This window comes from Polyodon spathula, chromosome 12 (assembly GCF_017654505.1).
Source record: "Polyodon spathula isolate WHYD16114869_AA chromosome 12, ASM1765450v1, whole genome shotgun sequence".
NCBI classification, from domain to species: Eukaryota; Metazoa; Chordata; class Actinopteri; order Acipenseriformes; family Polyodontidae; genus Polyodon; species Polyodon spathula.
In genome coordinates, this window is record NC_054545.1 from 37,072,992 (window position 1) to 37,096,638 (window position 23,647).

The 23,647-nt window shown below is 40.4% G+C and overlaps 1 protein-coding gene across 2 annotated transcripts in view; it reads right to left on the reverse strand.

Annotated features, from left to right (window-relative positions):
* Positions 1–4,243: 4,243 nt before the first annotated feature.
* Positions 4,244–23,647, reverse strand: part of LOC121323832 (5-hydroxytryptamine receptor 4-like) — a 72,998-nt gene continuing 53,594 nt past the window's right edge. Inside the window, exons 7-8 of one of the 2 annotated variants that reach the window (XM_041265101.1) lie at positions 20,487–20,571; positions 6,767–6,855 (exon numbers count right to left, since the gene is read on the reverse strand). In XM_041265101.1, coding sequence (XP_041121035.1) covers positions 20,508–20,571 — 64 coding nt within the window. In that variant the 3' untranslated portion in view covers positions 6,767–6,855; positions 20,487–20,507. Of the gene's footprint in view, positions 6,856–20,486; positions 20,572–23,647 lie in introns of both variants that reach the window. The other variant, XM_041265099.1, reaches the window with a different exon arrangement.

A 23,647-nucleotide genomic window follows, 5' to 3' on the forward strand; every position in this document is an offset into this window, starting at 1 on the left:
ATTATTGTAATAAGCTGTTATTCATTTAAATAATCAACACACCTTATCACTCTAATAACACAAGTATCATTGTTTTATAAATGGGAATTTCTTTTATAAATATGATTTTTTTACCCTGATTTTTAAACATTTTTTAGCAATTTTTCTTCTGTCTTCCCCCTCTGAGATTTTAAACTGCTTTGTCTGATAAACAGCACAGCTATTAACTTACATAAAAACACAGAAATGTTGTCACCTGGTGTTTCCATCTGAGGAAGCTCTGTCACAGTTGAATTCACCCCTGAAAGACCCAATGAAGAAGCATGCAGATATTCACCTTTATCAGCACACTCAATTTTCAGATATTCTACTGCATTTAAATCGCATCACGCACAACTCTGCCAGAAACATGCGCTTGATGAAAAATCTTTAATAATGTTAGGGTTACACTAATGAATTCCAGTAACCCTATTATGTACTTCAGAAATTGCAGGAACAATACACTGTAAACTTGATTAATTAATTGACTCAATTACAGTTCAATAACATCACCCATGAATCGTTGAGTGTATGGGTGGGTGGAAATGTAAAGAACCTTCAAAATGAAAAAGAAAAAAAACACTCCAGCACCAATATTCATATTGTCTGGATCAGAGACTGTGCCTCCATATTCATACTGTCTGTATTAGTGACTGTGTGTCTCCTTATTCATACTGTCTGTATCTGTGACTGTGTGTCTCCTTATTCATACTGTCTGTATCAGTGACTGTGTGTCTCTATATTCATACTGTCTGTATCTGTGACTGTGTGTCTCCTTATTCATACTGTCTGTATCTGTGACTGTGTGTCTCCTTATTCATACTGTCTGTATCAGAGACTGTGTGCTAACATATTCATACTGTCTGTATCAGTGACTGTGTGCACCTGGTGGAATATTAAGGTGTGAAACTATAAGACTTGCAGCTTCTAAACAGATCAGTCACAGACAATCCAATACAGGAGTCTTGCAGCTCCCGGTATAATACAGCTACACGCAGCTCTTACATGTTTGAGTGTTTGTGTTTGTCACAGGCAATGTTGTGTGATGCACTGCCTTTACTGGTTCTGCACCCTGGCAGTGAGAGGAGATGAGGCTAAGAGCACTATATTCACAAATGCAGACCAGCCCGGCTCTTTTGCATTGCTGTTCGCTTGCAGGGTTGCCAGTTCACGCCCAGCCTCCCTCCGGTTACACGTGTCTAAGCAACGTGTGTGGTTAACTATCCATTTCACCAGTGGGGGGGCGACAAACCTAGGGATTTACATAATATCACAAGTAACATCTGTAAGAACAGCACAAGAAACAAGATGTACAAGAAATAGTGTTCTCTGAGGTTGGGTTCCCCAGAACAATAAAAGCCCTTTTACCAGTATACCTTTAATTGAAGAGTAAGCAGCTTATACCAAACCCTATTGTATTGTTTTTTGTTCATCAAAAGCCAGACACACGTTTAGGCTTTTTTAACATCTTGTTCTTATTTTTGTTTATTTATAGTTGTCACATAGCAACAGAAAAAAAGTAAATACACTTAGCTCTGAATGAGAAGCCTAACATGAAAATACCCATCATATTAAAATAAATACTGAAGAATTACAAAACTAAACATAATCCTGTGCAATATTTATAGATTTACAATGTACTTGTGTCATGGGTTCCTTATATGTAGTGTTTGTGAGGAGCTTGTTGGTTAGGGAACTGGGCCGGAGTGCGCCAGTATGCAAGGATGTTTACTGCACTGCAAGATAATGGCTCAGGGAAACTGTAGCTGTTTTTGAGTGTTCAGTTTGAAGGGTCGTTGTTTTAAGAGCTAGCTGTGGGGTTGGGGGGCTAGTGTAAGGTTAGGCTATAAGGTCAACATGCTGTAAAGTTTACACACAGTCTGTGCCCAGTTTAGTTCCCATCATAGAACTACTCCAGCTAGCAAGAATGAAAAAACTTACAAGCACACAGGTGGAAGAAAAATAATCTTAATGAAATTGTCATTATATTAATAGTTGCAAACAAATGACACCTTTAAGTCTGTCAAAATGGGACTGCAAGCTTTTTTTCCTCCTGCTTTATTTACACATTTTATTTATTTAAATGTACTTAGAATCAATACATAATTACAGTACATCTACTTGCTTTGCATACATAGGGTTTATTTCTCAATTTTTTTTTCAAATAGTCTGCAAAATAAATTATTTTGTACTATACAACCTGTAAGTATGGAAGAGAGCAGTATGGGCATGATGTTCTTTATGCATATTCCTTTATTTATTCCTTTGTCGTTATTTCATTCAAAATTTAAGAAAACACACTTCAATACCATTATCAACTTTACCCGAGGTAGCCTGTTTTCTGGTGGCCTTTAACGTATACATTTTAATGGATGTATTGAAATTATATACTGACAATAGAGGGTGGAACGGAGGACAGTATAGGGAGGGCGGTGAAAAAAAAAAGTAAGTTATTAAAGTGACCTTGTTGGTTGACTGCAGACATTTAACTTCACCAGATGCTAAGTACGGAAGGCATATTCCTGCTTTTCTTGTTGTGCTTCGACCACATTCTGTGGATTGGATGTATATCCTATGGTACTGTATTTCCCTGCTATATATTTTTTTGTAGTGAAAATACACACTAGGGCTGTCAGTTAAGCCTCAAAATAGCAATTGATTACTTGGGCACACAAAATATAATTGTTCTAGTAAATATCGATGATTGCACCATACATTTTCAGTGCTTTCTTCTCCCTGTGACTTTATTATTATAATATCATTGCAGTTCAGTAAAAGCTTGTGCACAAGAACTGAATATGTGGGGTAATTACGCCTTGGTAGCGTCAAGAGAAAAAAAAAACACAGCATTCGCAACAAGCCAAGCAAGTTTAACATACTACAGGAGTGTTACTAAAATATTTACTCCAAACAGATTACAGTGCTTTGGAGTGTAAGCTGTGTCAGCTGGACATGAGTTTCCGAAAAACGTTTTTTTGTTTAAAATTCAGTGACAGCTGCAGCCTCATGCATTGCATCATGTTAATACTGTACCACCTAACAATCACTATCTGTGAAACACACAATGCAGAAATCCTGGCCTAAAACATAATAATAATAATAATAATAATAATATAATAATAATAATAATAATAATAATAATAATAATAAATTGATTTACTTACCACAAATTGCATACCCGCTAGCTGATCCTTACTCCAAAATTACGTTTAACATCACTGATCATTTATTTATTTATTCTGAACTTTAATGAATATTGTTAAATATTCATTATATAACAGTTCATTTTGAAACTCCAAAGCAGCGCAAACTATATAGCAGGCAGTAGTTTTTTTTTTCAATATGCACAATTTATTTCCAGGTTGTTTGCAGGAATATAAGCCTGTCATCCTGCTCTGGACACAAGGTTGCATGTTTTTTTTTTTTTTTTTTTTTGCACAGTGAATACACAGAGGGGCGTACTAACAAAGAATTTTCAAAACTGATTCTCTTGTAGGATGGGACCAGTAAATCAGATGCTAGTTAACACAAGCAGGAGAAGAAGAGCACGCCCACTGCTTGTCTGTGGCAGAAATACTGTAAATACCAAGGCAGGGCGTTTAGCGCAGTTTCATTGACAAACTTACATAATGTTGTTAACTGTGCGCGTTACAAAAATGTAATTATTGAATCAATTATCCAGTATTTAAATTCATGTATATAACGAGGAATGGAATCAATCGAAAAATAGATTTTTGATTTAATCGTAGCAGCAATGACTGTACCCATTAAATTAAATTCTAAATACTGAAATGGATTATTTTTCTCAATAACAGTCAGAGAAATTCAGTGCTTACCTGGCATATTAACACCTCGCCTCTGCTCACGAATGATTGGACAGCTGTGAGATCTTTTACTTTCCCATTGGCTACTCACTCGCCTTCAATTTTCATGCAGAATACCATGAACGGCCTCTGCTTGCTTATGATTGGACAGCTGCATAAAACTTGGCAGATATTTAACTCTCCTAATGGTTAAACTTACTTACGTCAGTACCTGAAACTAAAACAGACACAGTTTATGTCCCACCCAGCTAAATTATGATTGGGCTACCGCAGAGAAAATGCAGATATTCAATTGGTTAATCGTATCGCAGAGGCCCTTCAGGAAAAAAATAATATGTTGAGTAGGTACAAGCACAGCATAAGCGAGCAGCACTGTCAACAGAGTGCTGTGAAGCTTTTGTTGGAAAACATGTTTAAAGCTTTGAAATGTGTTCATGACCCATAATTTAAGAACAGCTGCCGTGGGCACGATGATCTGGCTTCACGGGCATGAATTTGCCTGCAGGCACCACTTTGAGGACCACTGGTCTAGAATGATACAAGAGGAAAGCTGTATAGAGGGGTCGCCCTCTATACATATATATATAATTTTTTGGTTTGTCTGGTTTATATTCGGTTCAGAGTTTGCACTCACACAATACAATAATTTGGGATTCTGAATTCCAGTGTGTTGAATATTCCAGTCACCATCTCGAAAATAAATAACTGTGAACACTGGAGGTTTGAAATGGGATATCATCATCAGTTGAGATGGAGCAGTGCTGGAAGTCAGTCTTGTAGTGTAGCTATAAACTAGCGCAGGCAGCCCCACATGTTTAAAGTGCATTGACAAGTAGTGTATGGTTATGAAATCGCGTGAGAAGATCAAAACTATCTGCTTACTCATTGTGTGCTCTGAGATAACTGGAGTGCAGCGTATAACCCATTTGTAGTGCTTGCTGCAGTCTCTGAAGAGATTGCTATGGGGTTTAGTAAACAGGACACAAATGACAGGGCTGGTTACTTGTGTTGTCTCACTAATGGCTGTTCTGCTTTAAAGTGCATCCTGTATATTGTATCCATCATCACACATATTCATAATACATCCAATTATTTAACAAGTGAGGAAAGCCCTGGTATTATTATTTATCCTTACTATTATAAATAGGTTTAGCCATATCCAAAATAGGATATCCCATCCAATGATTCTGCCTTCTTGCAGCAGCAGGCACAGCTTTGAGCAATGTGTGTGCGTGTGTGCGTGTGTGCGTGTTTGCGTATTTAACTGTACATTTCACCAGCAGTGGAGGATAAAAGTCAGGAGGTGACACATGATCATCGGTTACCAATTACAAAATACAATGCTTCTGTCAGAAAGTGGAACAGCATATTCAAATAATATTTAAGCATCAGAACCTAGAACTGTTAAGAATGATTGCAACCACCAATTCTTCATGTAAATATCCCATAGTGTTTGGTGTACAATCTCTCTGTCTCTGCACTGAGCAGTGGTAAGGCACTCAGTGCTGTGTGCTGAATTCTTACTGATGTATACTGCTAGCAGCACCTTCTGAGAGGAAACCTGTGCTGTCCAATGGAGAGCATTACAAACCAACTAATTTGTGCCCATTCGAAACTGACTCCTGTGCCTCTCTGGTTAGCTGATCAGCAACATTACCATCTGAAACTAGCTGGATAGTCTTTGAGTCGGTGTTAAAAGATCACTGACTGAGGAGGAGCTTCAAACAAACAAACAGACAAATAGAAACAAATCACTGACATGTTGAACCAGCAACCACCAAAACATAAGCGAGCAAAACAACCACCTGAAACAAACAAATTAAACAAACAGCAAAGTTCAATTTCACGATTCATTCAACATCAGTTTCCCGTTGTTGGTTTTTCAGCACAGTGGTGAAGATCATTTTTATAGAGGAATAATCCTGGGCAGGTCCCAGGAATTCAGGCTCTTTCACCTCCTGTCCAGGTGTAATGCTGTGTTCATGTGTGTGTCACGCCAGCAGCGACTGAGAAAACGCTGAACCCATTCACTGAGCTTCAGTTCTTTATGAGCTCAAACCAAGCATGATAGAGTTTTGCATATTTGAATGGGCTTTCAAGGGGAGCTGCATGGTAAAGAGAAATTAACTTTGATCCAAGGCTCCTGTTTCCAAAGCACGTGATTCAATCGTGTGCCCATTTTTGGACTCCACCCATTTCTTTGTGATGTGTGTGTGTGTGTGTGTGTGTGTGTGTATGTGTGATAGAGAGAGCGACAGAAGAATCATGATGAATGAAATGCCTTTTCTTATGTATAATACTATTCTTTTTTGTGTATTTTTGCACAGCCAAATTTAGCTTCCGACTTTTTGGCTCTTACAAATCTGAGACACTGCATTTAACTCATAAAAATATATTTGTAAACCTAACTACACCTGCAATAAATCCTTAATAATATTATATTAAGCTTAAACTTAAATGCAATACCTTTGGTAACACTCATCATACATTGCTTCTTAATCATGACGTTGTAATTAGTGTCATTACTATTGTCAGCTTTTTTTCTGTGTTTATCTTTCAAATTTCTTCCAGAGAGAAACCTAAACTCTTAGGATTTTGGCAAACTGTGGTTCCAATAGTCTGCAAACCTAACATTATATAATTAACAGTTTTTGCAATGTTTGGTTAATGCCCAGTGCGCCTTTGAGGCTGATAATGATACAAAGAGAGAGCAAGAAAGAACTTAGAACAGATTTTCTTTTTTGTTACGAGTCAAACAGCCACTGAATCCCAAACAGGACTGTCCAAACTTGCCCAAATGAAGTCATTGCTATGGTAATTAAGTTGGTGTTGTGGACAAGCGATTCCAATCCGGTGGTACCAAGCCCTGCCACATCCTCTGTGTGCATCTCTGTTCCCAGATTCCATATGCCTCTCTCTCTCTTCGGATCAGAAACAAGATTCCCGGGACTCTGAAGTCTGAAAGGATAGATTCTCCTGTTTGGGGTGATTCCCATTGTGCAGCACCATATACCTGAAACCATACAATGGGAATATTAAAAGCAAACAAGACAAAATGTTATATCATTGATTTACCAAAGGAGCAAAATCACGATCCCTTTATTATGATCCACCCAAGCAAGGCTTCACGATCAGAACCCTAACTCTATTCAGACACCTGCAGAGGAGGGTGACAATGGTAATACTGAACCCATTCCAATCCAGGTAATTATTCTGGTTAGGCTGCATCCACCACCCCTTGCTAAATACATTTAAAGATAATCATTGCCAAGCTATACTTACTAGAGGCTAACATGCAGCCATTTTCCTTAGACCTAGATGCTTATTTAAAGCTATTATTACTTTAATATAATGCACTTATTTTAGGATAATCACAAGGCAATGAGGGGCGTGATTGAAGCGTGTTCTCTTTCCTTTGTTTTATTGCCCAGCTTAATGTCCTGATTGCTTTCTGATACACAAACACACTGGCAGTTGGATGAGGGAATTGTTTGTCAAATGTGTAACAGATGGCAATGCTGCTAAAACAGCTCCCCTGGAAGGAATTATTTTATATCACGTTTTACTCTCCTGCACCTGAGCCAGGATTGGGGGGAACTAGGAGCTTTGCTACAGTGAGGTATAGAGGGATACAGATTGAGATTGAGCTGGGGACTCTGTTACGAATAATAAGCTTTGTACGTGTGTAAGTTGTTAGAAATGCTTGCTTTTACTTGGTAGTTGGCACACCCCTAATATACATGCACTTTTGTTTTGACTATGTTTATGTGCTGGGCCATCAAGCTGGTCCACAACAACACATTGCATGCATGTATTTATTTAGGGTTAGGCTGGTATTTCCACTAAATAATGTTTCTATTTACTTTTTTTAACAAGGTTACAGCTGAGTCGCTAGTAGAACATGGCTCACTCCCTGGAAAGTAATACCAGCACTATTACCCTCTAACCCAGCTGTTACACTAGCTTTGACATTTTCATGCTTGAATTCATGACACATTAATGGGGAATATGCTATGCTGGAGCACAACCTTGGACCAGCTAGGGCAAAGAAGAAGAAATAATGAATACCTTACCTATTTTTCGTTTCCAAAATATTGCCCTCCTATAGCAGACCATAGACTTTAGTTTAACTCATTAGATATAACTTTATGAGCCTTTAAAGAAATTGCTGGCTCTGAGCATTTGCTATCTAAACTATAACTTTATATATCTAAGGACAGGAGAAAAAATAGGATGCTGCCGTCAGCTCTTTTTAAAATGATACATCTGTCCCTCATTTCCAGCAAACTCCTAGAGCCAGCAATTTCTTTAAAGACTCATATTTCCAAGATGTTGGTTAAAATAAAAATCCACATATTGTAAAATGTATAACCCATATACAACATTTATTTTCGGCACAGTTTCAATTCCACAGTGTCAGCTAACAGCAGATTTGAATCAAATGAGGCTGTACTGCAAAACTGGAAGTCATGCATCCAGGCCAGCTGCCGTGGATATAGAGTATTCAAGGGGGTCAATGTTCAGTCCTCATTTAGATAATAACAGACTTGGTCACGGTTAGAGACATGCCCACAATCCCCAGAGTTTTGATGGATTTTCTAATTGTGTTGTTCTTACAATGAGGCAGCGTAGGTGTGACCCCCCGGGCTTTGAGGCTGCTGGCTGAGCACAACACAATAATTGCAATTTATCTGGCAATTAAGCGTTGCTTTGGAAAGTAATTGGGTTCTAATTTGCAGACGGGGGTGTTGCAAAATCTTGTCAGTTGAGAGGAACATTGAGAGAGCCTGGTAATACATTGTGAATTTTACGAGTCCTACCCTTTGTCTGTGCCTAGATTAAACCCAGGTGGGTGCAGTACAGCTCTGTTTGAAATCCTGAGCCACTATACACTCTGCTTCCCCTTGTTTATTTTTTAAAAAGTGGGTTTATTAAAGTCTGATTTTGTAAATAAATAACAGGATTCCAGTCTGGTGTTGGAGTCAACAGTCTAGGAAAATTTAATACAAAAAATTTGTTTGAGAGGGGGGATAAATTCAGCAGGAACTCTGTGAATTGCTCAAAACTTATGTTCTTCACAGAAAGATGCACATTTAACCGCTTTGTTTTTCTTTATTTAAAATGCAGCTTGATGCTGCAGTTATTTTATTATGTTCAGAAGTAAATCTGGAGCATTTTTGAGGTACACATTATTTCAGGCACTAGCTTAGTTCATTGGTTTCTTGAAATGTATTCCTACTGTACATGCAATTAAACAAACCAACGAACAGGTATCAGCACCATAGAGTGGCACGCATCAAATCTCATCATTCTCAAGATAGTGCGGTACAATTAGGTGACATGGGTCACCATTCACCTGCAGCAGAGAGTCTAAGGAAAGGGATGCATGCATCTTGATACAAATACCCATCCAAGTCCATCTGTGGCAGGCTGGCGAGTGGATAGAGGCCCAGAGACAGACTGCAGTTCAAAAAATAACTATTTTATTATAAATAAACACAAAATGAAAGGGCACAAGGGCCAAAACAAAACAATTTAAACACAAAGAAAGACAAAAAGCAAAATTTACAAAAATAACAGTTTCCAGGCTGGGCAATGCCTTCACTGGATTCAAGTTTTCCAAACAACCAAAAAAAACCAACCTGCTTCCTCAGCTCCCTCTCTCCAAATGAGAAGCAGAGGCCTCCTTTTATATCAGGTGGCTGGGCGCTGATTGATCGTTAATCAACCTAATCAACTAATCAACCCCAGCCACCTGAACATAATAAACCCAGGCAGGTAGGGGAAGTTAACCCCATCCCTGCCAATTTCTAAAGAGCAGAGCTTTGCTCTGCCACACCATCACATTCATGCAAGTGGGTATGAAGCACATTATCACGTGGGCTCGTGCATAAGCAGGGCATACTGAAATAAAGATGCACAGAAAGCCCAGTATATCTCTGTTGGGTCACCTACAGCTATACACTCCTATCATTCCAGGCCATTTCTCTGGGACCCAGGCTGTGCTCCTTGAGCTCCAGCAAAGCACTAAAACCATTAACTGCTGTTTACACAAACAACCAGCCGAAGACAATTCCTGGGAGGAAATTGGGCTGAAAATGTGCCTTTGAACACAGCACTCTGACGTTGTTGGAGTGCAAAAGAGGAAATGGGCCTCAGGTTTTAATGTAGCAGAACTTAAAATTGTTGCCATGTTGCCGTATTCTGAACCCACAGCCAGACGCTGTGACAAAGCTTTCTCTTGTGTCACAGGCTTCAACAGCCATCAGTACGGGATGTGTAAAGGACTGGACCCTTGAAAATGCCAGCATCCCAGAAATAATAAACCCTTTGTGATACTGTGCATGTTTGTATAATACTAGAGTCTCATATTGTGTACATATGTATGCATCCTGAGGCAGTGTAGCATGGCATGTGGGTCAATTTCCAATGATTCTTAGCACTTTTAACAGAATGAACTGAACAGGATCTCTCTTGTCTGGTCTTGCTGCTACGTATTTCTACAGCCAGGGTCAGGTGAATATACACAGGCAAAACAGTGAGTGTGGTATTAAAACTCATCCTATTCCATGATACTCTTTGCTCTGATCAACAGTCCACCCTACGTTGCTGCACTTGCTTTGCACATTTAGCGTCACGGTCTTGCTGCTTGAGACTGACTGACATTAAAAAGAAGCAACGAGTATCGGTTACAAACTTGCCCAGGAATTGGTTCTGGAAGAGTACATCTCTTACGGCTCACAAATGCAATCTTGATGATGTGCAGAATGATTACATATTTGCTATGTGTAATAGGGTTTAATGTAATGCAAGCAGAATGCTGTTAGAGCCAGGATAGAAGGTAACCAGTGTTAAAGCTAATGATAGTGTCACTGATGGCTCTCATGAGAGTAAGCCAGTGGGTTGAACATTCTGCGGCTGTATCATTGAAGAAAAATGTAATAATAATAATAATAATAATAATAATAATAATAATAATAATAATATTGAGGGTTGGCAGAGAGGTGGTTTGAATAGGAATATGAGCTCAGAGATGGGCCAGTGACAGTATTTGCAATGGTACTGTGCTTGCAGCGTTTACAAGGTCACTAAGAAATCGGGGGAACAGTCGTAGTTTGATGACGAGACCCCTTTGTGAACATGCAATTGCAGTGCTAAGATAGGGCTGCGTGTGTCCTGTCTCTTTTTTCTATGAACTTTTCATTCTTATAAAATCAGTTATGCTGTAATTGTTGCCCGAGGTGCCCAGGTATTTTATTTCCAGATTTTCTTCTCATGTCTTCCTCTATTAAATACTAATGGGATTTTACCTTCTGTTTAGGCTGTTCCTATGGTTACTTTAGAATTTTTTTTTATTTTATTTTTTTGCAATGATAATGTGCCAGGCAATGACCAAATATTGTAAAGCTGTGGTTCATTTATTCAGAAATTCTTAAATGGAATGTAATCTTTGCAGCTTCCATCCCCAGCACCGACCAGTACTACAACATCTGTGATAACCTCCCTAGAACACAAAGCAACACCTGCACCTGATAGTGGACTTGGTAGTGTGTCTCTAGGCACAGCAATTCCTGTCTGCTGAACACTGAACTTTTGCTTTTAGAAGAAGAATAGTGCTGGATTTCTCAAAGACGTGCCACACTTCTAGAGCTGAGCACGGTGCAGGGAGACTGCCAGGCTCAGCTAGCAATGCTGTCATTTTTCTATTGTGTGGTGTGCGTTTCTTACATTGTGCCTGTGCTATATTTTATTTTGTACCTGTTCTGATGTATGTTGTTGAAGTCTTTCTGGAAACCATTGCAGATAAAAAAAAACTTTTGAAAATGAATGAATGAATGAATGGACGAATGGATAGATCTCTCCAAGCCTTGTTGCAGTGAACACAACACACTACAAACAAGCCCCAACACAGCGCTGTATTGATCCATTAACTTGCCCACCCCTGCCACACATTACCAGGCTCTCTCAGGTGAGCTGGAGCACATGTCTCTAGGGGTCTGATGACTTTAAGAAGAGATGAAGCTTTTAGCGTGTCCACTTGCTGCTCCAGCTGCCAGACCGACTGAGCTTGAAGGAAAAACAGCCCAGTCTGATAGGTTTGTTTTTACTTAAGCTCGGCTGGGGATCTCTCTACCCACTTGCTTCATCTCACGTTAATTAAATTGCAATCACTCTTCAACTTTTCATCTCAACTGAGTGTAAGTGCTTCAAGCTTTAACATCTGTAAGAGATTGCAGGCATAGCCTTGCTTTCATTCCAGGAATGTCCACTTCAGGAATTATGGACGGCACTTTCTTTCTCTGAAGATTCTGGTCCATCTCTACATTCTTAAATACATGTTTTTAAAAGCCCATTTGTGCTCCACACAGATACCTTCATGCCTGTTATAGGGATCGTGGTCAACTTGATTTTTAAAGATATTTACTCAAGTAGAAAAATACACAGGAAATTACCAAACTGAAAAAAAAACTGATGAATGAATGAAACTTTCCATTCACAGAGAACAAATCTGCCAATGATAATTTGACAGAAGAAAATCATTAAAAATGTGCAATATTACCTAACCATCATAAAGAATAATTCTGGAATTTGAAAAACAGTAATTCCTGGAAAACAACTTGTCTTAAATACAGACCTCAGTGATTAAGAGGGCCTAAGTGCACGTATTCCTGTAGTGAACTGCTAGAGGTATTTTTATATTACCCAATGAAGACAATTCTAACTGTAATTATAAAGTGCATAATGAGTAGAATCAGAGCATATGAAAGAACTGGTCATAACCAGATAAAGAACAATGCTGACAAAATTCATACAATACCAGGAACTTAAAAAAGTGACGCTCCCTTAAAAACGTCACGGTTAATAAAACACAAAAACACATCTTCAGCTTTAAAACAGCACGCTCCATTGAAACAAGAGTTGTTCTACAGTAGCCTGAATATATTTCAGGGTGCATTAGTAAGATCTGCAGCAGCTGCACTTTCATTCTTCAGTGTGCTAACCTACTAACAACAATACAGATAAAGAGTAGAGAGGACTGTCGGCACGACGTTCTCTCACAAATATTTATATTATATTGGATTTCTACGTGCTTTCGGGCATTTCAGACTCATAATTAAAGATGCTTATGATGTTCTGAGTGACACATTTAATGTGGCTTTGTGATCCATTTACTCAAGCTATGCTCCATATCTATGAATGCATATATTTCAACGTAATAACTTCTAAAAACATATTACACAAAAGTGGATGCTTTTTTCAATGTCTTTCTTTCTTTCTTTCAAGATGCAACTGCTTCAGCCACAGCAACAGTTATTATTACATTATTCAGATGAGTAATAGTTAATCGATCTGGATGGCTACAAATTCAAAACCTTTGATAGCAAAATTATGGGCAATTCACGATTTAACAGCTAGGGGGCACTCAGGTTCTGAACCAGTACTGGCCTGTTTGCAATAATGAAAATCCCCTCTAGAATAAATTCCTTTTATTAAGCTGTCTCTGTGTCTCGCCGCTCTACCCAATCCAGACTGCATGCTTTAAACAATCGCAGGGAGACTGCGTTCTCTGTTACAGTTCAAAACAAACCTAAAGGGACGTTTCCTAGTTTCCTGGCTGCCCCTTTGCTATGCAGGGTGGAGGATTGAAGGTATCCCGACATTAGTAAAAAAGAAATAAAAGAGAAAATTCTTAAAAAGACAAATTTCCCAAATCTGAGCGTTTCAATGTTGGAGCTTCCGGAAGCATACCAGTTTGGGAGAAAGAAACACAAATAATGATACAAAGAGATTCTGATCTCATTTGATGGCTTCAGAACAGAAAACTGTTACTCAGTGAAGTCCTGAGCATAATCAAGGGAAGAAAATGATGTGTTTATTGCCTGCAGGAAGCAGAAGTGAGAAATCTGAGGAACAAAGCAAGTAATTATCTATTGAATATATACAATACATGCAAATGCCAATCTTGACAAGTGGTCCATTCGTGAACCCTTTAATTACAGGCACATGGTGGCCTCTTTCTAACGAGAGTGCATTTCCAATCTGGCTCATACACAGGGTGGGAAGGGCCAGCGCCTCCCAGTCTCTCTTATTGGAGACACGAGCATGGGTGCTAGCGGAGCCGCTATGACTTTCCAGTACCCACACCGCTCTGCTTATGAAGCTGTGAGAGGTGTGTTCCCCTGAGTTGATCACAGCCATCAAACCTCTATAACAAGAGCTTGTTTTCATCTCAGAAGTGGCATGTTCTAATCAATGCCAATGCCTTTTCCCTGGTCGATCCAGAGTGATGAATATTATTATTTGCAGAGCTGAAAATTGTGCTTGCTTGCTTGCTAAGCGTAGAGTCATGAACGTGCTTGCCTAGACGTGACCCTTCAGGACTCTGTGTGGTGTTCTGCTTAGATAACAAGTGCAATGCACGGAATGACAGCATGCTTAGACCTCAATTAAAAAGTTGGGTTGAAACAGTGCGATTCAAACTTTCAAACGGCATCACCCCTCCACACGGAGCCGCTCGTTAGCTAGCACATGCAGGTCTGTGTACAGTCAGGGTATTACACAATGTTACATCAATTCTATGTGAGGACTTTGTGCATGTTGATAGAAAAAAATAAAAGACTGTACATAGCTTTTTTTATTCATCAATTGAGAGCCACTCAGTCTCCAGGTGAGAACTAGCCTGCCCTACTGTGAAGCATGTCGCGTTACAGAGAGGAAAGGAGGGTCACACCAGCAGGGGGTGTTTTACCAAGCAGACAGACAGTCTGGGGGAGGGGGTTCATATGTCATTAGTCAGGGGCTCTGTGACAGCCTCTAAATACCAACACAAATTGAAACTCTCCCAATGTATTTTTTGATAAACCTTGTTATTTCCTTGCAGCACTGCGGATGCTGTTGTTAATGAAAAAAAAAATCCATGATTATCCGAGAAATACAATTGGTGCTAAATGGTGTCTTCTAAATGAATCTATAAATATGCCTCTGCAGTGCTGCTTCTGAACCAGCAATAGTTTAATTTCAAGTCTCATCAGGAATGTAAAAAAAAACCTGCAGCTTCATAGCATTGACGTTTAGACGTGCATCAAATAGACCCTCAGGGTCCACCACTTAACACAAAACTACTGACAATCTTCCCAAGAATCGTGAAAATGAGGCCTCGGTACATATATATCATTATAATTTTTTTACTAAAGTTGCACAAATATCCTTTCTTCACTATCTCTATTCCATGTAAGTCACAAGATAGCATGACTATATTTTGTCCCAGGTCTATTTCAAGTCCCTAGATAAATGTCCCATTTTGAACATTTCCAATACCCATCAATAGGATGGTGGTACAGAACCATGCCAGCACCCCTGGTTAGACTTGACAGTGGAAGTTTGTTAAAGCTGAGCCTAGTCACTCACTGAGCCAGTGTGCATGTTTCTGTGTGGCTGTGAGCTAAGGAGAGGTCACTCACTGAGCCAGTGTGCATGTTTCTGTGTGGCTGTGAGCAAAGGAGAGAGCAACATTCTCTGACCACATGCTGATATTTGAGTACACATGGCAGTACCATTCAAAGAGCTAAGACAATCAGAATGTTTAGAGCTCTGCAAATGGCACCGTCATCCGCACCTTAGACATCCTGGAGACTGGACTTGCTGTCGCTTTGGTTGGAGAAAAACAAAAACAAACATAAAACAATGTTGCTGTCACTTTCCCATCAGTTGGCTAAGCATTTGCTGGCTCACAGGTACCAGTAATGAGTTTTCTGTATTGAGCTATCTCGAAATAGATCGACACACATTCCTTTCATCCTTGCTTTCTTTGTATTTAATGTGCTTGTATTCAGCTCCCCGGTATTGATTTCTTCTGGGACTTTTTAACTTCTGCTAACCCCCAGTATTGAGTTTATGGTATTGAATTCGCTGACTAACCCAGCCTATATTGAGCTCTAGCTCTATAAGGCACACTGGCTCTTAAAACGCTGTGCTGAGCAGATCAGAGCAGAATGGAGGATGTGAAGTACATGCTATAAGGAGTGCATTTATTACAAAAACATAAAACACAAACAACATGTTCTTAGAACAAACTAGACCACTAAAACAGACAACCTAGCTTCATAACACCTCTATCTAACCAAACGAAACCCTAATGTCCACTTTAAAGGTTTTTCATGCTTTTTCACATACTTGCAAAAGCATTGACTGCAAAGCACTCGATATTCGATGCAAGCCTGTACCCTGAATGTCATTACCCTCTCTCCCCATCTCAACACCCCACAGATCATACCCTGGGGATCCTGCTCAACACCCCTCAGATCATACCCTGGGGATGCTGCTCAACACCCCTCAGATCATACCCTGAGGATCCTGCTCAACACCCCTCAGATCATACCCTGGGGATGCTGCTCAACACCCCTCAGATCATACCCTGGAGATCCTGCTCAACACCCCTCAGATCATACCCTGGGGATCCTGCGCAACACCCCTCAGATCATACCCTGGGGATCCTGCTCAACACCCCTCAGATCATACCCTGGGGATCCTGCTCAACACTCCTCAGATCATACCCTGGGGATCCTGCTCAACACCCCTCAGATCATACCCTGGGGATCCTGCTCAACACCCCTCAGATCATACCCTGGGGATCCTGCTCAACACCCCTCAGATCATACCCTGGGGATCCTGGGAGCTCCTCAGAGTTTCTGTGCTGTGATACGGTACATTAGATTAGAAGGTGATGTCACGTTCACGGCCCATTGACCACAGTAACAAATCTGTTTTGTGTAAACCCTTTTTTTCCAGCGATTGCATTGTATAAGAAAGAAAAGACATGCATGATTTATTGGGGTAATTGACTGGGAATCTCCTTCTAAATGTGTCAGAATGGAAACTAACTGGTTAAACTTTTACTGTACAAAATGTGAAAATTCAGCAAGACATTTTAAAGACTGTGGCCTTCGAGTGCGGCTGTTGTTTGATGTGAGACGCGCAGGGTCCTAATTAGATCAGCACATGTCATTGTGTCTGGAACAAAGAGACCGCTCAGCCCTTTGAGGAGATATAGAACAAGCTACACAACGTCTTGACAGCGCTCTTGCAAACACTCCAGCTTGTTAAGAGTGCACCAGAAGCAGCCCATCCATCGCTATACGGCAATCAGACTCTTCCCCTTTTCATTTTTACTTTCTTACTCGCACATATATAGGAAAAACTACTACAATCCCACATCAAACAGAACATGAACACAATACCTTGCTGTCTATGTGTATTACTGTGAGCTGTAAACGAAGGAAGAATAATACTACTACTACTGATAATAATAATTTACTGAGAAAACATTACATTTGAGGAATGATGTCAGCAATCAAGCCCAGTACCGTCCACTCTCTCCAAATGGAATACTTATTCAGTTATAAGCCTGAATAACATTCTGCACATTATACTTTAGATTTAGGGAAGGTACTGGATTTTGTTCATGTTTTGGTTTCCTTTTAGTCATGGTCACCCTCACTATCAAAATCTAGAAGAATGTTCTAATGGCTGATCGCAGGCTTTTTACACAGATTTTCAATGAGCTTCACAAATGGGTTGCGTTCGAGTCCATCTGCGGGCCGTCCCTTAGAAAGCAGATCCAGAAGGGTTTGTTCAGGACGGGCACTGGATTTACCTACATAATTGAATATGAATGCTTCCATATGCCTCAGCTAGCAAGTGCATGCAAGATGCACTCTAGTGCACATAACTACACTGTATTTAGTTAATACTACAGTATGCATGAAGGTTTCATTGAGCTAATGGGCTCTTGTTTTTTGGATGTTCTACTGCAAGTACACCCCAAAGAATGTCACAAGCCAGAAAATGACTCCCCCCACCCCCATTATGTAATTGGTCCATAACAGATAAAGCCCATCATGGACATATGGGCTGCACAATGTTATGGCCTAACATTTGTATTCAATTTGTGGTGTTTGCCTTTCAGTGATGTCACCACAGCTGCTATGGCTTTGACTGCTTGACTGTTTGTTGTTGTTGTGTCTGCTCTCAACCTGGATTCGATTTTCATTGGGGGTCAGGGCTTGCAAAGCAGAACATTACTTTGTTTAAAAAAGCAATGCTGTAGTAACATCTGGGTCAGGGGGTACTGTCATGCCGGCGTGCTGATGGAGTGAAAGCAGGTGGAGCAGCTCCAACAATACACCATGATGGGGTGTCAGTTGAAGGAAGAAGCCCAGATTACAACCTGGCAAATTCTGTGCAAAATATCAGAGCCACTCAAGGTATAGGAAATACGATAATGAACCGCACAGCAGGGGAAACTGTTTGCATACAGAGGAGGCTCCACTGCTGCCTACAAACTTGCAGCTCCTGGCTGTGCATTATGCATGGCCAGCCTAGGAAGCAGAAAGATGGGAACGTTTTATTACTGCAGCTGATAAAATCTTCATGGCTGGGAAGTTTCGTTAGCGGCTCTAAGGCTGGGCTTGCAGGCTTGTTGAGTTTTTGCAAGAGGACTAATCTCAGGGTTTAGACAGAAACCCTCTGATGATCACATGCTGTGAGATCTTTGAAGATAATGATGAGATGACATCAGTAGAAACCTATTCCAATTCAGGGCGCTTTCACTCAGTCCCCTGTATTCGGCTCTGCGGATGATGTACGCGCTGCGTCTGAAGACCAAGGCTGCTGTGAACAACGGAAGCAGCAGCAGAGAGTGTTACAAACAAATATGCAACCACTTTAAATATGCAGGATCCCACACATTACAGTATGAGCCATGGATTAATGTTGAGTGCATTTCTTCTATTCAGTAGAATTGCACTTACAAAAGTATCATCTCAACAATATGTGTGCACAGCACTACAGTGAAAACACAATGCAATCAATCTGAATGAAATTCCAGAGACTAATTAAGAAGCTGTCTATCTATCTATTGACCTATCTATCTATCCATCTAACCATCTATCTATCTATCCATCTAGCCATCTAACCACTATCCATCTATTCATCTGTCCATCTTTCCATCTATCCATCTAACCATCTATCCATCTATCCATCTAACCACTATCCATCTATTCATCTATCCATCTTTCCATCTATCCATCTAACCATCTATCCATCTATACATCTATCCTCCTATCCACATATCTGTGAATCCATATATCCATCTAACCATCTATCCATTCTGCCAAGTATCCATCTATCCATCTATCCATCTAACCACTATCCATTTATTCATCTATCCATCTAACCATTATCCATCTAACCATCTAACCATCTATCCATCTATCCATCTGTCTATCTATCAATCTATCCACCTAACCATCTATCCATCCATCTATCCATCTATCCATCTTGCCATGTATCCATCTAACCACTATCCATCTAAACATCTAGCCATGTATTCATGTATCCATCTATCCATCTATCCATCTAACCATCTATCCATCTATCCATCTATCCATCTAACCATTTATCTATCTAACCATCTATCCATCATCCATATTACCACCATCCATCTAATCATCTAGTCATGTATTCATGTATCCATCTATCCATTTATCCATCTAACCATCCATCCATCTATCCATCTAGCCATCTATCCATGTAACCATCTATCTAAAAGACGTTTATATACAGTTTTAATACATATTAAATATAAAAACTTTGCACACTTTGTTGAAATGGAGACTCTTATTAACACTGAATTGGGCTCTCTGAACAGCATTGCATTGAATGAATGAGAGAGCTTGCTTATACTGAAAATACCTTTTAAAATACTGTATTCCTTTGAATTTAAAACACACTTTTTAAACATTTATTTTTCATCTCAAAAATAGCCTGCTTAAATTTGAGTACAGTATAGCGATGTTTGTACTGCCAAGATAAGAGTAAAAAAAAGACGTGACTGCCCGAATACACAAGCAGTAACATGACTGACTGCCAAGATAAGAGGAAACAAAACGTTACTGCCCAATTTCGAATCATTCATGACATACAGGCAGACGTTTTCAAAGAAGCGTCATTAGCTTCGTGGGGAATTTGAAGAGAAGAGATAACAGTTTCAGTGTTTCTAACAAATAGTACCAGCTTGGACAGACAGGAAGTGATGATCAGTCCCCAGTATTTTTTTGACGTGCCAAGCAATACCACAGTTCACAAATTGGGAGAAAAACAGGTGTGAGTAATCCCGACTGGAAATGAGAAGCAGCACGTAACTGTAATGCCCTGTATGATATCAGATGGTGGCAAACTGCCTCCATATGCGTAACTGAGGTTGTATATTTGTAAATGCATTTTTATTTGAGGGTGAGAAATTTGGGCTGTGCCTTAAATTTGAAGGAATATGGTAGCTCTATATCTATTTATACATCTGGGATTCCCTTTAAAATACAAATGGAATCCTTCATAAATTCAATGTCAAACATTTTAACATGTCTTCATTGAGAAATTGTCAAAATGTTTTTCCTTGAATATACTAGGTTTCTTTTAGTATTTCCCAATCCCAGTATTCAACCGCTAACTCACACCTGCCTGCCTCTCTGCCTGCCTGCCTGCCTGCCTCTCTGCCTGCCTGCCTGCCTGCCTGCCTGAGTAGCTCTGGTTGGAGATGTGGAAAGAGAGAAGCAGACGGTGGAGAGGGGAGAGAAGCAGACTCACTTGCACGCTCTCCAGGCAGCTCTAGACGGGAACAGGCCTGGTGTTGCAGAACCAGAGCAGGAGTCTGGATACAAAGGAACAGCCTCTGGAGAGGATAAGAGATCCAAAGGAAGAGAAAAAGGAGGAGGGGAGAGAGAGAGAGAGAGAGAGAGAGAGAGAGAGAGAGAGAGAGAGAGAGAGAGAGAGAGAGAGGAGGAAGGGAGGAAAAGAGAGGCAGAGAAGACTGAAGGTTAATAAACATGACAATGACTCTTAACTAACCACTGGAAATTAACAATGGTGACCTGAACCCTGCACATGATAATGATGGAGTGTTGACAGTGAGGTGTCTTCACCACCCTGCACTGGCATATAGTAACACAGCACCATAGCGCTGCACAGAGGGGATTACTGAAAAGCTATGTTATCCCCAGTGCACAGAAGTCCTAGCTCAGAGCAGTACAGTCTGGTAAGAGGAGGGCTGTCCTAGCTCAGAGCAGTACAGTCCGGTAAGAGAAGGACTGTCCTATCTCAGAGCAGTACAGTCCTGTAAGACAGGAGCTGCTATTTGAGAGTCAGTGTGTTCCTGCTGCACTGTTATTTTCATTCTCTTCCAGTAATCTTGGCAGTGGTGACTTTGGTTGGCATTTTTCTTGTAAAACGGAAAGGTTTTCCTGGCTCTCCAAGGAGAACTTGGCAATGAAATGTGAACAAAATGACTGATACAAAGCAGATGAGTCTTAAGGAGCTAGCAGTTAAGTGGGGAGAGGTCTATAATAACAAGGGATATTAACACGTTACACTCCTCAACATCCAAATACAGAATTACAAGCAAAAACTATACCCTGAAATGTTCAATACAATAGCCCTGATAATACATCAGCAATCTGATAGTCTTTTCAAAGACAAATTACATGCAGTCTGCTACCATATATTCTTAGATCTTCTAACAAAATGTGACAAAAAATGAAGTACAAAAGCCGTTGGATCCAATTAGCATTCACGCCACATTGCTCCTGCTCGGTTCAATATTACAGTCTATTTCTCATTACTGCAAGTATTTCTCTTTAGGTTTGCATGCAAAGGCATCCTGCAGCACTGCTTATACTGTTTATGTGATTCTACCCTGCGGGAGTGGAGTTATAAAGGGTTAACCATGTGGAGCTCATGTTGCAGTGTGGATGTTCAGACCGTGGGTGGCCCCTCTCTCTCCCTCCAAATTTGATTCATGAGCTGGGGAAGCCTATGAAAAAGTAACTGCTCCGTTCATCACTGTCCCCAGCCTTTTACCATACTGTGTATAAACAGCAGAGTACAGAGCGAACAGACAGACAGCCCTGCACTTCAGTCACTGTGTGATTACTTAGAGATGTTGCTTCTGCTTTCCCTATCATAACCCACTGTGATGCTCTGTCTCATGGTTATAATGGGAGTGTGAATGGGGGGCCAGTGCAGGCTTTGATCCCTTTGCGGCTCTCAACAAGTGCGACCGTACTGCAGAGAAGCAATGGCAGCCAGCATCACATGGATTTCTCGGAGCCACACAACCAACCCGCTGGTTACCATTATAATTCCTCTTCATTGACTGAAAAAGTTTCTGGTTCAGAAGCTAATGAGCTGGGTTACTCTCTGCAATTGAATGTATTGTTTTCAAACATGCCACCCCAGCTCCACATTGTTTAATAAGGAGTCATTCAGGCTCTGCACAAGATTCCACATTACTGCTTTTAAAGGAGTGTGGTTAAATCTTTCACCTAGGCTGGCGTGCCCTCTAATGGATGATCGGATTTCAATTTTCTTTGTGATGGAACAACGTAGTTAATAACAGTATTGCACGCCTCCATTAAATAACTATTGCACTGCAAATATCTAAAGATTGGCTCTACCTCCATATTCCAGACCTAGAGTAATGTTGTGTAATGGTAAAATCAGCCAAGTGTACTACTTGTGGGGGGGGAAGACTGCATTCAATCGAAGATAAGATAATATAAGAACTGTATTCCTGTACAGAAGCAACTATGTCGGCAGACTGAGAAAAACTGATTAAAGGGAATCATAGGAAATCAAACCATTTCATTCTTTTACCTTCCCTCAGATGAGAAGAAAAGATCTTCAGAATTTTAGTACTATAGCATGCACCCTATTCGAAATTTTAGGAGCTTGTATGTCAGGTATATAGGTTGTGTTCCGCTATACCCAAGTTTTGCGGAATAGATGTACTTCAGTAATAGCATTCTCTATAGCATACCAAGATTTTGAGAGGGTGCTTATACAGGAAGGCATGTCATACCAGAGATGGGTGCTACACAGCATGTTCACATTTTACAAAAAGGTCTCTCTCAAGACAGCTCTGTTATGTGTATAACACACACACAGGGATTATTTCTAAAATTATGGTGCACACCCCCAAACACTTCCTCCGTCTTCCCAGACTGCTAGCAGGCTGACCTGGACTCATTGTGCTTGAAGCTCTAACAATAAGCCACTGCTGGTTATTTTTTAGAGAATTTAATCCCCCTGGATCCATGAACCACATCTTTGTGGTAGTCCCGGGATCACCCCCAAGCAGTAAATGCAATCCCAAGGGATTCCCTGCTGGTATAAAATGCTGTGGTTTATCCCAGCGAGGTCTAGTTATTAAAATCAATCCACAGAACCCAGCACATTGCGTTGCCTCACCAAATACTAGCTCTAGAAGAGCAGGAGTTGGGTTGAGTCATCACAAAAAGTGCCTCTGAACAATTCTCTACAGTACCACATGTGCAATAACCAGAGAGCCCCTGCATGAAGCGAATGGAGTGCTAAATATCCCCTCCCTTTTATATACTATAAAGGCATGCAATGTGCTCGGTACATGCAATGTATGTCTATACACTTGAAGCTGAGGTTTGCTCTTTTCAAGCTCTGACCAGCGCACACCTTCAGTGATTGGATGATTCATGTTGTGGAACGCGAGGGGATCTGTCTGTGCCCGAAAGCTGGTTAATGTGACAGCACATGAATCTTTATAATGCAATAGAACCATATTAAGTTAGTGCAGGTGTGGATCTATCCATTCTACAGGTGCAAGAAGGGAGGGTGCTTGAAGAAGTGAACCTCAGAGCCCTGGCTTCAGTTCACTGGGACACAGCAGGGAATGAACACAGCAGAGAGGCCTCATGTCCTCCAGCACTGCTGAATCG